Here is a 14427-nt window from a genome sequence, read left to right as displayed (position 1 = left end):
GAGCATGATGAGCTTGGAAGGGTCCATGGTGTTGAATGCTGAGATGTAGTCAAAGAACAGCATTCTTACGTAGGTATTCCCTTTTGTCCAGGTGGGTAAGGGCAATGTGGAGTGCAATAGAGATCATCTTTGATCTGCTGTTTTCAGTCAGGATCTCAGAGATCACTGCCTCATTGCCTGCATCCGCTATGGGTCCACGGTCAAACTACCACCCCTCATCACTGTTGGGGCAGTGCACAAATTGGAGTGGGTCCAGGGTGTCTGGGATGATGGTGTTGATGTGAGCCATGACCGGCCTTTCAAAGCATTTCATGGCCACAATCCAATGAGCATCAGAGTCAGCGTAGTAGGATTCGATCTTGGTCCTGTAATGGCGCCTTGCCTGTTTTATGGCTCGCCGGTGGTCGTTGTGGGATTTCTTATAAGCGTCTTGATTAATGTCTCGCTCCTTGAAATTGGAAGCTCTAGCCTTTAGCTTAGTGCTAATGTTCGCTGTAATCCATGGCTTTTGGTTGGGTTATGTACGGACAGTCACAATGGGGATGACGATGTCGATGCACTTATTTATGAAGCTGGTGACTGATGTTGTAAATCTCAGAACATATTCCAGTCTGTGCTATAGCGAAAGAGTCCTGTAATTTAACATCTGATTTGTCAGACCACTTCCGTATTGAACTACGCCGCTTCGAGGCAAACACATTACCTCCTGTTTGAGTGTTTTGCTTGTAAGCAGGAATCAGGAGGATCGAGCTATGGTCTGATTTGCCAAAGGGAGGGCGAGGGAGAGTCTTGTATGCATTTCTGTGATCTAGAGTTTGTCGCCTCTAGCTGCACAGGTGACATGCTGGTAAATATGAGGTAAAACGGATAATAATAATAATAATATATTTCAGTTGTCCTGCATTAAAATGACCGGCCATGAGAAATGTCATCTCTGTGCATTTTCTTGTTTGCTTACGGCCCTATACAGCTTGTCTAGTGTGGTCTTAGTGCCTGCATCGGTTTGTGGTGGCAAATAGACAGCTATGAAAAATACAGATGAAAACTCTTGGTAGATAGTATGGTCTGCAGCTTATCATGAGGTATTCTAACTCATGCAAGCAAAAACTCAAGACTTAACATTGGACATCACGCACCAGCTGTTGTTAACCATGAGACACACCCCTCCCCTCTCCCCTTACCCAAGTCTGCCATCTGGTCTTGAGGATGCATAGAAATACCAGCAACTCCGAGAAACAGGGGACCTTACAGTTTTTCAGGTCCCGTTGATAGGATAGTCACTAGCAGAGCTAATCGAGATTGCACATTCGACAACAAAACACTCACGCTCATCTCATACTCATCTTTAAAACAAAAGCGATTTAGGTCAAAATAGTTCATATGTGACCCAATTCAGGAAACTAGATGTATGTCACAAGTCACAACTTCACAGGAAAGTCGTTTTACGTAAAACATCTTTTTCTTATCAAAATGCATTTTTTGGGCAGAAATGCCTTCTTGAACATGTGAGCTTTCGGATATTTTGACAGGACAAGATGCTAGAATATGCATATAATTGACAGCTTAGGATGGAAAACTCTAAAGTTTCCAAAACTGTAAAAATATTGTCTGTGAGTATAACAGAACTGATATTGCAGGCGAAAGCCTGAGAAAAATCCAATCCGGAAGTGCCTCACGTTTTGAAAGCGCTGCGTTCCAATGCGTCCCTATTGAGCAGTGAATGGGCTATCAACCAGATTACTTTTTCTCTGTATTCCCAAGGTGTCTACAGCATTGTTACGTAGTTTTACGCATTTATGCAAAGATATTATCTGTGAGTGCCCCAGAACAAATGCTACAGGCGAAACCAAGATGAAATTTCAATACAGGAAATGGTCCAGATTATGAATGCCCTGTGTTCCAATGTCTCCTTATATGGCTGTGAATGCGCCAGGAATGAGCCTGCACTTTCTGTCGTTTCCCCAAGGTGTCTGCAGCATTGTGACGTATTTGTAGGCATATAAATTGGAAGATTGACCATAAGAGACTACATTTACCAGGTGTCCGCCCGGTGTCCTCCGTCGAAATTATTGCGTAATCTCCAGGTCCATGCGCGTTCCATTTTCTTCAGAAGAGAAACCAAACTGCCACGAATGATTTATCATCGATAGATATGTGAAAAACACCTTGGGGATTGATTCTAAACAACGTTTGCCATGTTTCTGTCGATATTATGGAGTTAATTTGGAAAAAAGTTTGCGTTGTAATGACTTAATTTTCTGGGTTTTTCTTACCCAAACGTGACGAACAAAACAGAGCGATTTGTCCTACACAAATAATATTTTTGGAAAAACTGAACATTTGCTATCTAACTGAGAGTCTCCTCATTGAAAACATCCGAAGTTCTTCAAAGGTAAATTATTTTATTTGAATGCTTTTCTTGTTTTTGTGAAAATGTTGCATGCTGAATGCTAAGGTTAAATGCTATGCTAGGCTATCAATACTCTTACACAAATGCTTGTTTAGCTATGGTTCAAAAGCATATTTTGAAAATCTGAGATGACAGTGTTGTTTGTAAGTCGCTCTGGATAAGAGCGTCTGCTAAATGACTTAAATGTAAATGTTGTTAACAAAAGGCTAAGCTTGAGAGCAAATATATTTATTTCATTTAATTTGCGATTTACATGAATAGTTAACGTTGCGTTATGGTAATGAGCTTGAGGCTATAAATAGGATCCCGGATACGGGATTGCTCGTCGCAACAGGTTGAAAAAAAATCTTTAACTTAAAAATGCTACCAAAAATAATTTACTGAAACTTGTTACAAATGAAGGAGTTAATCGCGGTCTACATGCTCGCTGACGTAATCTCCGTATGACGCGGCGTCACTTGTGTCACGTCCACTCCCGCTTCCCCACTACAGCCCTCGACATCACCAGTTGAATAACCACCGGTCCTGGCAACCCATCTTTACGCACACCTGAGTCTCGTCATCAGTCATTACCTACAGTTTATTTAGCGCCCTTTAGTTATCAGTCAGCAAGTAGTATTGTTAGTGTTTCCATGTCAGACGTATCTTTTGGTTTGTATCATTCCATAACTGCACCTGCTTCCTGACTCCCTGCATCTATGTTACAGCTTGCCTCTTTTTTTGCCACCACTTCCTCTTTCGAGTCCTGGGATCAGGGTCCAGAGTAAGCAGAACGTCCAGGGCTGTCGACTTGTTAAAGTAGATATCTTCATCCAAATTGAGGTTATTGATCACTGTTCTGATGTCCAAAAGCTGTTTTCGGTCATGGGAAATTATGGCGGAGACATTATGTGCAAAAAAATGTAAGATCAGCATAGAAAATAATGAAAAAAACAGCAGGAGCCTCTAAGACGGCAGCCCCATGTTCAAACTCCATTCTCCTCACCTTGAGGGGAAAGTGCTGTGTGACCTCCGGCAGGTAGTGGACGCCAGCCTTGGTGCTGTGCAGCGCCACAACCAGAAAGTACTCAAAGAGCTGGCGTTGATGTAGCTCCTTCAGATTCCTGGTGAGGTCCAGAGAGCTGTGTTTGTTACAGTACTGACCCTCTCCCGGCTGGCTCAGGATAGACTGGACTGAGGACATGCGCTGCCGATGGGCTGTGAGAGGGGAAGGAGGGTATGGAAGGAAAGGAAGGAAAAGCAAAGGTAATGAAGGAGAGGGGTAGAAAAAGGGAAGATTCATTTGATACTGACAGAAGCACTTTATGGAATTGTGAAAGATGTCAGTTGGTCACATTGTACCTTTAGCCCTGTCCTCTGTCTCACTTTCTGAGTCAGTGTTTTCATCTGTGACTGCAACAAAAATGAAAAAAAAAGTGTTACAAAATGGAGAGCATTGAAATAATGTTTTGGGGGTTGAAAGAATCTCGCACTCACCTCTCCCTGAGCTGGTCTCAGCAATGTGATAGACCCTCCTCAGATGTTTCTTTCCAACACGAGCCTCAAAGATACTGTTGATTTTAAGCACATCCTGTTGGAAGAATGAATGTTAGAAATATCAATATTGGATATACACTGAGTATACAAAACATTAAGAATACCTTTCCATGACATAGACTGACCAGGTGAATCCAGGTAAAAGCTATGATCCCTTGTTGATGTCACTTGTTAAATCCACTTCAATCAGTGTAGATAAAGGGGAGACAGGTTAAAGAAGGATGTTTAATAAGCCTTGAGACAATTGATATATGGATTGTTTATGTGTGCCATTCAGAGGGTGAATTGGCAAAACAAAATATTTAAGTGCCTTTTGAACGGGGTATGGTAGTAGGTGCCAGGCGCACCGGTTTGTGTCAAGAACTGCAATGCTGCTGGGTTTTTCACACTCAACAGTTTCCCATGTGTATCAACTGTGTGAAGCATTGGAGACAACATGGGCCAGCATCCCTGTGGAACGCTTACGACACCTTGTAGAGTCCATGCCCCGATGAACTGAGGCTGTTCAGAGGGCAAAAGGGGGTAGGGGGTGTGCAACTCAATATTAGCAATGTGTTCCTAATGTTTGGTATACTCAGTGTATAGGAGAAGGAGAGGAAGCCACTTAAGACTATTGAGATTCCCCCACAGTCTCGTACCATTGGTATCCTCCTGCAGGCGTGGTTATAGGAATCTCCTCCAGACAGCCAGTGGGGCAGCTCATCTGCGCTGTGAGGGGTGGACTGGGGGCTGAGCCGGGGGGGAGATGCTACTCCTCCACTATCACTACGGTGATGGTTGGTCTTACGCAGATCTGGAAGCTTGAAGCTGCAACTCCCACCAGAGTTCTGTCTGAAGAAACCAGGCCTGGAGATCTGCACAGAGACTAAAAATAATCAGATCAATCTGTGAAGTAAAGTAAGTCATAAGATAATGTAAAGGACATCACACTGCTTGCTTAGCGAGTACCGCTTCCTCCTGATTTGGCTCATGAGACTCAAACCCAAGATCTCTGCCTCGCAAACACACATCTTACCCAGTCATGCCACTGAAAAGCTGGCTATCCAACAGCGCATGTGGAGACACTTCAGGCTGAGGAGTGAGCATCACAGATCCCCATCTGCTAAACTGACACAAACTGTCATGACTGTTATGTCATCATTAAGACAGTGTTATGTACCTTGGAGCATTCTGACCCAGGAGAGGAAGGTAGAGAAGGTTGTGATGAGCACTGACTGGATACCTCAATGTCCTCATATGGATTCTCCTTGGAAGAGTCTGCAGAAGACCAAAGATAATTAAACACAATTGAATTTAGTTCAAATTATTATTTGTGATTAGATCAGTTTTTTTTTATTCTTCACCTGTAATAATTTCATAATGATGATAAGGCGGATGACATGATGGAATGTCCTCAAACTCAAATGATTTCCTGTGAAGGAACAAAAGAAAGGGGGAATACTTAGAATATATTGTGTATGTTTATATGAGAGTGAATGAATTACTGTTAGTGTGAATTTAGTGTTGTCTGTTCTGTATGGCCATTTTACCTCTTGGGGTTGTCTCTATCTCTTTGTCTGTCTGTCCTGGGTCTCCTGTAGATGTTGGGGGAAGGCTGGTTGGACAGAGGTGGAGGGGAGATGGAAGGCAGTGGGGGCAGATTCCTCTGCCCTTTCCCATGTCTCGGTAATGAGCGGGTCCTCGCTTCAAATTTGGAGAGATGCTGAAAGGTACGTTGCTGGAAGGTGCGCTGGGGTTTGGGGACCGGGTTTATCGGTGGTGACCCTGGCTCTGTGTACACATTTTGCAGGTCTCGTCCCTCTTGCCCACCTTGCCTTGACTCCCCAAACATCTCGTCAGCATCCAATGTTCCTAAAATGGATTCTATCTCTCTTCTCTTGGCCTCTACATGTGTATCTCTGCTAGGTGGGCAGAAGTAGTTGCCAGGTAGCTCTAGATGACTGTTGCTGGGGTTCTCCTCCCTCATGGTCTGCTCCAGCTTCTTGAAGAGAGTGAAGACGGCTCTCTGCTCCACCAGTCTCCTACCGTTGTCTTTCTTCAGCATCCCCATCACCTGCTCCTTCACAGGCTCCACAGTAGGCCGAGAAACCCCTGCCCTTCCTATGATCGCTTTCCCAAGGTTCTGCTGCTTTTCCCTGCTGGCCAGCCTGCTGCAGTGTCCTTTATGCTGCTCCTCGGAGGGTCTGACATCCTTCTTCTGAAGGGATTCAGTTATTTTCACAGTAGTGTCCTTTACATGCCCCACAGGCGAGGTAGTCCTCGAATTCCCAGCCAATTCTACATTATCTTTCCCATGGTTCTGCTGTGTCTCCTTGCTGGCTGGTCTACTCCAGTGCTCCATGGTGGGTCGGGAATCAATCTTTTTTAGGGATTCTGTTATTTTCCCAATAGGAACTGTAGTGACTGTTGGGGAGATATGCTCCATCTTCTCCTTCCCATTGTTCTTCGGTCTTTCGCAGTCCTCAATGGTGGGTTTGGAATCACTCTTAATTAAGGAGTCAGTTCTTTCCACAATACTCTGAGTGGGTGTAGTTGTAGCTGTTGTTAATGTTGGGGATGGGGAAGACTCCTTTCCTTCCCACTTTGAGATCTTGTCTTTGATGGTGGCATGGGGAGGTTTGGAGAGTGTTCTGCCCCCAGCCAAGGTGTTCCTCTCAGCCTGCATAGTTATGCTTGGGACCTCCAGCAGGTTGTTTAGGTTGTTTATGGAGATGAGGGGCAGATTGGTTGCCCTTCCCTGTCCTGGCACTGCCCTGGCCTGTTGTTAGGGTCTGTAGGTGCACTGTCCCCTTTCAGAAGGCCACGTCTGAAATATCAGTCCAAATGGTAGTCAACACAACGGCGACTAAAACCATATTAACACAGGCAACTAAAACTTTTAGACCTCAAACACAACCTTGAATTTTCAATTCAGGCAAAATAGACTTTAAAATATATTGTAGACCTCAAATTCTCCATTTAGTCAACATAAAAAGACAATAACGACAGGACTCATTTAAGGAACATTCCAGTCTGTTCAGTCATTGATGGGAAAGTCAGGGTCTTTAGTCTGGCGGTAGCATAAATGTCATGAGGACAGGCCTGTGACCGAGCATATCCTTCTCACAGAGCTTCAGTAAACAAACACATACTTGGACCAGAGCCACATGGACCAGAGCCATCTAAAACTGTTTTGTTTTAGATGGAAATAAGCAAATAGATTAAATAAGCATTCTGAACCCAAATAAAAACTTAACAGTGGTTAATTAAAGATAAACTGAATTAGTTTTATGTGTGTTGATGGTTTGGAATTGGGAAGTGTATTAGTAGTTGAAAGAATAGTATGGCTTAAGGGGAACCACTTTACATTGTAACCATGATCTTCTTGGTGACTTTTCTTTTTCAATGGACCCATAAATATTCCCCCAACATTACAGGTCCCCACTCTCATCATACTCACTTGTTAACAATTTGGTAAAGGCAGTCCTGCCCTGCAGTCATCCTGCTAGCAGACTCCATTCTCAGCATACACCTGTAGAGAGAGAGAGACAGGAAGATAGAGACAAGTTTCAAATTACAGTTACACACAAAGGGATACTGCAGAAAAGAGAGAGAGAGAGAGATCAGATATTTTGGATTCCCTTAATCATAGTTCTAGTCATGCAGATATGTCTATGAAGCTCATAAAATCACTAGCCAGACATCTAGAGTCGAGGCATCTGTCCCAGTGAGACTGAATCAGTGTAAGAATAGTATCCTATAACTGATTTTCCACCTCTCATTCATTCCTCACATCTGGTTTCCTACAGTATTTTGCACAGCCAGTTAAGTCTCATACAAAACCATGACAAAAATAGTTCAGATCCCATGAGGGTCTAAGTCAGCACACAAATAAAACATTTGAGTCACAAATAACTATTGGAGAGGGAGTACTGATACTTTTGAACCCCTGTCACTGTCACAATGGCAAATGGAAATGTTTTAACCACTCTATGAGACTCTACTCTGTATCTCAGTTCTCAGGGCATTGTCTCTCAGTTCACTGGCTTCTGAGAAGATCTTGGGTAGAGTTTCCCAAGCAGACCCTTTTAGACCGCATGTCTGCCACTTGAATAATGTTTACATGTCCTACATCACTCATATCATATGAATGTACTGTATTTTATACCATCTATTTATTGTACCATGCCTATGCTGCTCGGCCATCGCTCATCCATGTGTTTGTATGTTCATATTCTCATTCATCCCTTTAGATTTGTGTGTATTAGGTAGTTGTTGGGGAATTGTTGGATTACTTGTTAGATATTACTGCACTCTCGGAACTAGAAGCACAAGCATTTCGCTACACTCCCACCATGTGTATGTGACCAATAAAATGTGATTTGATGCTGTAAGTCGTAGATAAGTTGAAAGAGCACCAGGGGTTCACATACTGCTGGATATACAGCAGGACATACATAACATCACATTATTCTCGTTTATCAGCCTTGTAGAGGTCCTACAATTTTGACACAGGACAAGAAATTAATACAATATTATCAAACTCAGCCAATGCACAAATCGTCATCTAGTCGTCCTTACCTTTCTCTGTTGCACAGACCTTGTGAGTCTACCGGTGGAACAGGAGCTCATTTCCACATCAGTGACCCTTGATACAACAGCATCATTATCCATGACTTCCTCAATCACAAGCAGGTCAACTCCAATACTATACGTTGCCATACTAAGATCTGCCTCTCCTTTCCCACGACTCCAACACTAGTCATCAATCATCTCTCACACACTGTGGAAAACATCTCTTGGCTTATTATGAAGAAGTGTATCTCAAAGGTTGCATCAAGTCCAACGCAGCTCCAAGGCTTTAGTAGTCTGATTTAGTATTTCCCTCTATATGCTTTATTTGCCATGTATCCTAAAGGAATAGCTGACCCCTTTCTCCTAAACTCACTCTCCCACTATAGCTGCAGACCCCTCCCACTCTTACACAATGGTCCCTTCCCAGCTAACTGAAAGTTCTGGTTGCTCTCCACCACTTCTTATCTTAAGCTAGATCATTGGACATTTTAGCTGGCTGAGGTTCAGTTGACTTGCAATGTAATGGGTTCAAATAAATTCATCCACTGTGCAGGGATTATTCACTTTTCTGTCAAGAAGTTCATTTCTGTAGGAAGGATTTTGCTTTACTGGTCCGAGGTCATTGTTTCCATTGGTCCGTTTCTCTACCTATATCTGCTGTTTATTGTGTTTACTGCAACTTCATAACTATTTCATAACATGACGATTAGGCCAAATTTATTGATTTAAGTTAGTAAACAACTGCTAGTCCAAGAGAATGGGGAATTGAATGGACAGTGACAACTATATTAATTTTCCTAAAAACCATGTGTTGAACTGAACCTCTCATGGCAACTATCTATCTGCACCACTGTTGCAATGCAGCTGTGGCTACACATTTCGATCCCCAGCCTGCTACAAGAACTACATCTTTCTGCATGTAACATACTGAAAAACATTATGTAGCAACAGGTTATTGCAATATCCCAGTCTATTACTTTTAAGATCTTCATATCATAACTATAAATAATTATGCATTATTATTTTCAACTAACCTCCATATAGTGTCCAACGAATAAGAAGAAGGAGCCTGAAGGAGGAGAGATTACTGGAAACAAACTTGGTTTACCATTTTATCTGTGGATTAATTGTCGGAGTAGAGGACCTTGTGCATTTCAAGTAAAATAACAACCCAATGTTTATATCCCAGGACAACTTAGCTAGCAACAGCAAGCTAGCTAAATTGACATAAATGTTTCCTGCTTTTCGACCTCTCCCCAAATTAATATAGTTGATTCTGTATTGATTTTGAGGAAGGAAAAGGTATTCAAATTGTATGATGCTCTTCATCCAAGGGTATTGATAAAAAATATCTTCAAGAAATGGCTTTCTTCTTGCCACTCTTCCATAAAGGCCAGATTTGTGCAATATACGACTGATTGTTGTCCTATGGACAGAGTCTCCCACCTCAGCTGTAGATCTCTCCAGTTCATCCAGAGTGATTATGGGCCTCTTGGCTGCATCTCTGATCAGTCTTCTCCTTGTATGAGCTGAAAGTTTAGAGGGACGGCCAGGTCTTGGTAGATTTGCAGTGGTCTGATACTCCTTCCATTTCAATATAATCGCTTGCACAGTGCTCCTTGGGATGTTTAAAGCTTGGGAAATATTTTTGTATCCAAATCCGGCTTTAAACTTCTTCACAACAGTATCTCGGACCTGCCTGGTGTGTTCTTTGTTCTTCATGATGCTCTCTGCGCTTTTAACGGACCTCTGAGACTATCACAGTGCAGGTGCATTTATACGGAGACTTGATTACACACAGGTGGATTGTATTTATCATCTTTAGTCATTTAGGTCAACATTGGATCATTCAGAGATCCTCACTGAACTTCTGGAGAGAGTTTGCTGCACTGAAAGTAAAGGGGCTGAATAATTTTGCACGACCAATTTTTCAGTTTTTGATTTGTTAAAAAAGTTTGAAATATCCAATAAATGTCATTCCACTTCATGATTGTGTCCCACTTGTTGTTGATTCTTCACAAAAATATACCGTTTTATATATTTTATGTTTGAAGCCTGAAATGTGGCAAAAGGTCGCAAAGTTCAAGGGGGCCGAATACTTTCGCAAGGCACTGTAGTACTCTCGCTCTCTCTCTCGTCATTAGGCCCTAATTTATGAATTTCACATGACTGGGCAGGCTCGCAGCCATGGGTGGGCCTGGGAGGGCATAGGCCCACCCACCTGGGAGCCAGGCCTTCTCACTGTGGAGCCAGGCCCAGCCAATCAGAATACCGCAGACCACGTTTTTCCCACAGGTGAAGAAGCCGGATGTCCTGGGCTGGCGTGGTTACACGTGGTCACAAATTTCCCACAGGTTGGGGTTGTGATCTATTGGGGAATGGAGATCCATCATGGGGTAGTGATCTATTGGGGGATGGAGATCCATCATGGGGTTGTGGGTAGTGATCTATTGGGGGAATGGAGATCCATCATGGGGTTGTGGGTAGTGATCTGTGTTGGTAATCCTGTCGAACGCAGCCTGTCTCCGGATTACATCTTCAAACTAAGGGCAACAGTGGTATGGCATTCCTGAACAGGGCGATGCGTCCATCATGCATGATGGTATCTACAGGTAAGATAGTCTAGCGTTACTAGCTACATTTTCAGATGTATACATATTACACATTTCTAATTACATTGTGACAAAGTGGTTTAATTTCAAGCTGATGTGTACTGTTAGCGAGCTGATGTGTACTGTTAGCTAGCTAATGTTAACTGGCTGGTCCCTAGCTGACGTTATTATTCATATTCCAGAGCCGTATTCATGCAGGGTAGTAACAGGTAATAAAGATTTGGCACTGTGATCCAAGTTGTTTAGCTAGCTAACGTTAGCTGGCTGTCTAGTTAGCTAACGTTATGTGATGTGTGTGATCTTCAACGTTGTTTACCTAGCCATGTTAGAATGGTGCCGGAGAGGATGGCTGACATTGTACATGCTCCTAACCAACCATGCTATTTTGTTAGTTTTTTTGCATTGTTAGTAACTTATTTTTTAACTTATTTTGTACATAATGTTGCTGCTACCGTCTCTTATCACCGAAAAGCACTTCTGGGCATCAGAACAGCGATTACTCACCTCAAACTACATTAAGCTTTTTTCTTTAAAGAGTCTGACACAAATTATATACTGCTTCCTAGGGAATAGGCCCAAATCCCCATCATTTGCATGAATAAAAGACGTAGAAAAAGGGGGCGGAGGTCGAGCTGCCTTCTGAGAATTCGTTGTCGAGCGAGTAAACCCCCGCTGCCATCCGTTCTATTGGCCAACGTGCGATCATTGGAAATTAAAATTGATGACCAATGATCAAGACTTTCCTACCAATGGGACATTAACTAAACTGTAATATCTTATGTTTCACAGAGTCGTGGGTGACTGCTGACTCGGATAATATAGAGCTGGCAGGATTTTCCATACACCGGCAAAACAGAGACGCTACGCCTGGTAAGACGAGGGGTGGGGGTGAGTGTCTTTTTGTCAATAACAGCTAGTGCGCAATGTCTAATATTAATGAAGTAGAGTACCTTATGATAAGCTTTAGACCACACTATCTACCAAGAGAGTTCTCATCTATATTATTTGTAGCCGTCTGCTTACAACTACAAACTGATGCTGGCACTTAGATCGCACTCAACCATAACCTGTGTAAGGTTATAAGCAAACAATAAATGGCTCATCCAGAAGCGGCACTCCCAGTGTCCGGGGACTTTAACTTCTTGGATATAGGGGGCACTCTTTTAATTTATGGATAAAAAAACGTTCCCGTTTTAAACAAGATATTTTGTCACGAAAAGATGCTCGACTATGCATATAATTGACAGCTTTGAAAGAAAACACTCTGACGTTTACAAAACTACAAAGATATTGTCTGTGAGTGCCACAGAATGCTACAGGAAGTGTCCCAGATTTTGAATGCGCTGTGTTCCAATGTCTCCTTATATGGCTGTGTATGGGTCACGAATGAGCTTAGACTTTCTGTCGTTTCCCCAAGGTGTCGACAGCATTGTGACGTATTTGTAGGCAAATTATTGGAAGATTGACCTTAAGAGACTACATCTACCAGGTGGCCGCTTGGTGTCCTCCGTTGCAATTATTGCGTAATCTCCAGCTGCGTGTATTTTTCGTTTGCTTCGAGGAGAAACACAGCTGCCACGAATGATTTATAATCGAATAGATATGTGAAAAACACCTTGAGGATTGATTCTAAACAACGTTTGCCATGTTTCTGTCGATATTATGGAGTTAATTTGGTAAAAAGTTCGGCGTTGTAGAGACTGCATTTTCGGATTTCTTTTCTTAGCCAAACGTGATGAACAAAACGGAGCGATTTCTCCTACACAAGTAATCTTTTTGGAAAAACTGAACATTTGCTATCTAACAGAGTCTCCTCATTGAAAACATCCAAAGTTCTTCAAAGGTAAATTATTTTATTTGAATGCTTTTCTTGTTTTTGTGAAAATGTTGCCTGCTGAATGCTAGGCTTAATGCTATGCTAGCTATCAATACTCTTACACAAATGCTTGTGTAGCTATGGTTGAAAAGCATATTTTGAAAATCTGAGATGACAGTGTTGTTAACAAAAGGCTAAGCTTGTGAGCCAATATATTTATTTCATATCATTTGCAATTTTCATGAATAGTTAATGTTGCGTTATGGTAATGAGCTTGAGGCTATAATTACGCTCCCGGATACGGGATTGCTCGACACTAGAGGTTAATGCAGGCAAACTTAAATCAGTTTCACCTCATTTCTACCAGAATGTCACTTGTGCAACCAGAGGGAATATAACTCTAGACCACATTTACTCCACACACAGAGATGCAGATAAAGCTCTCCCCGCCCTCCATTTGGCATATCTGACAATAATTCTATCCTTCTGATTCCTGCTTACAAGCAAAAAGTAAAGCAGGAAGTACCAGTGACTCACTCAATATGGAAGTGTACGAGAGCAACAAGCATGGTACGAGAACCACGGGCAAGCTGGAAGCAGATTCCACGTCGTCACCTCCTTCCGAAGGCAGACCTCACTACGAGTACGCTTACATCCACTCGGGGATAGCCCTCATCCCGCTCGGGTGCCTGGCCATGGTCGTGAGAATAGTGCTCAGCTACTTCGCCTCCAAGAGCAAACGGAAAATGGACGACGCCAAGGGCTCCTACAGGGGTCTGGAGTCCAACAAGAGCACCAGGACCGTGCTGGCATGCCTCATCATGATGAACACTGAGCTGTTCATGGCTGGGATCGAGGGCTGCATGGAGTTGCTGTACCGACCTCTGATCAGCGGAGCTCAGGGGCTGCATAACATGGAGTGCGCTATTGCCGTGTTCAACATCATAATCTACATCATGTACGTGGTGACCATGGTGCTGACTTCGACCGTTCTAAAGGGGAAGCATGAAATAATCCGGGTTGATGTTCATAGAGACATCCCGGAGGCTGTGACCATACCCTCCTCAGATCGAGACTACACGAGAGGAAGCATCAACCCTTACAATTCACAATCCAGCTTCATGTAAGGAACTCGAGCCTCTCTAACGTCTCCGCCTCCATCTGAGCTGAGAAACAAAGGGAGCCGAGAGCTGGAACGCACCCGAACAGCACGCCCTACAGGCTGTAAGCCTGCAGGTCTCTGGAGAAGTTAGTATATTGTTATGGCTATTACTATAATTTTCAAGGACCTCAGTGTGTCGTGTGTTGTGGTTACAGCCCAGGTGTCAGGAGCTGCATCAGCAATACACAAAAGCAGCTGACCTGACCCGGCACTTCAGAAGAAATGAAAACAACGTCAACGTCTCCTTTGAATGAGTTATGTAAAACGTTTTCTTTGTCTTTTTTTATTAGTTCTTTGAACTGAATAATACACTGGCCACAACAAGGGAACAATCATA

At 43.0% G+C, this 14427-nt stretch overlaps 1 protein-coding gene across 1 annotated transcript in view; it reads right to left on the bottom strand.

Annotated features, from left to right (window-relative positions):
• LOC118366089 (DENN domain-containing protein 2A-like) overlaps positions 1-8897 on the bottom strand; it is a 34816-nt gene extending 25919 nt beyond the window's left edge. The window contains 9 exon segments of the mRNA XM_035748453.2: positions 3396-3607; positions 3752-3802; positions 3887-3980; positions 4585-4800; positions 5106-5203; positions 5290-5357; positions 5476-6752; positions 7386-7457; positions 8507-8897. Of these exon segments, the coding sequence (XP_035604346.2) occupies positions 3396-3607; positions 3752-3802; positions 3887-3980; positions 4585-4800; positions 5106-5203; positions 5290-5357; positions 5476-6611 (1875 nt within the window). The 5' untranslated portion in view covers positions 6612-6752; positions 7386-7457; positions 8507-8897.
• Positions 8898-14427: the final 5530 nt, after the last annotated feature.

This window comes from Oncorhynchus keta, chromosome 33, assembly GCF_023373465.1.
Source record: "Oncorhynchus keta strain PuntledgeMale-10-30-2019 chromosome 33, Oket_V2, whole genome shotgun sequence".
Classification (NCBI taxonomy): domain Eukaryota; kingdom Metazoa; phylum Chordata; class Actinopteri; order Salmoniformes; family Salmonidae; genus Oncorhynchus; species Oncorhynchus keta.
Note: the sequence above shows the minus strand (reverse complement) of the source record. Positions and strands in the feature narration are given on the sequence as shown.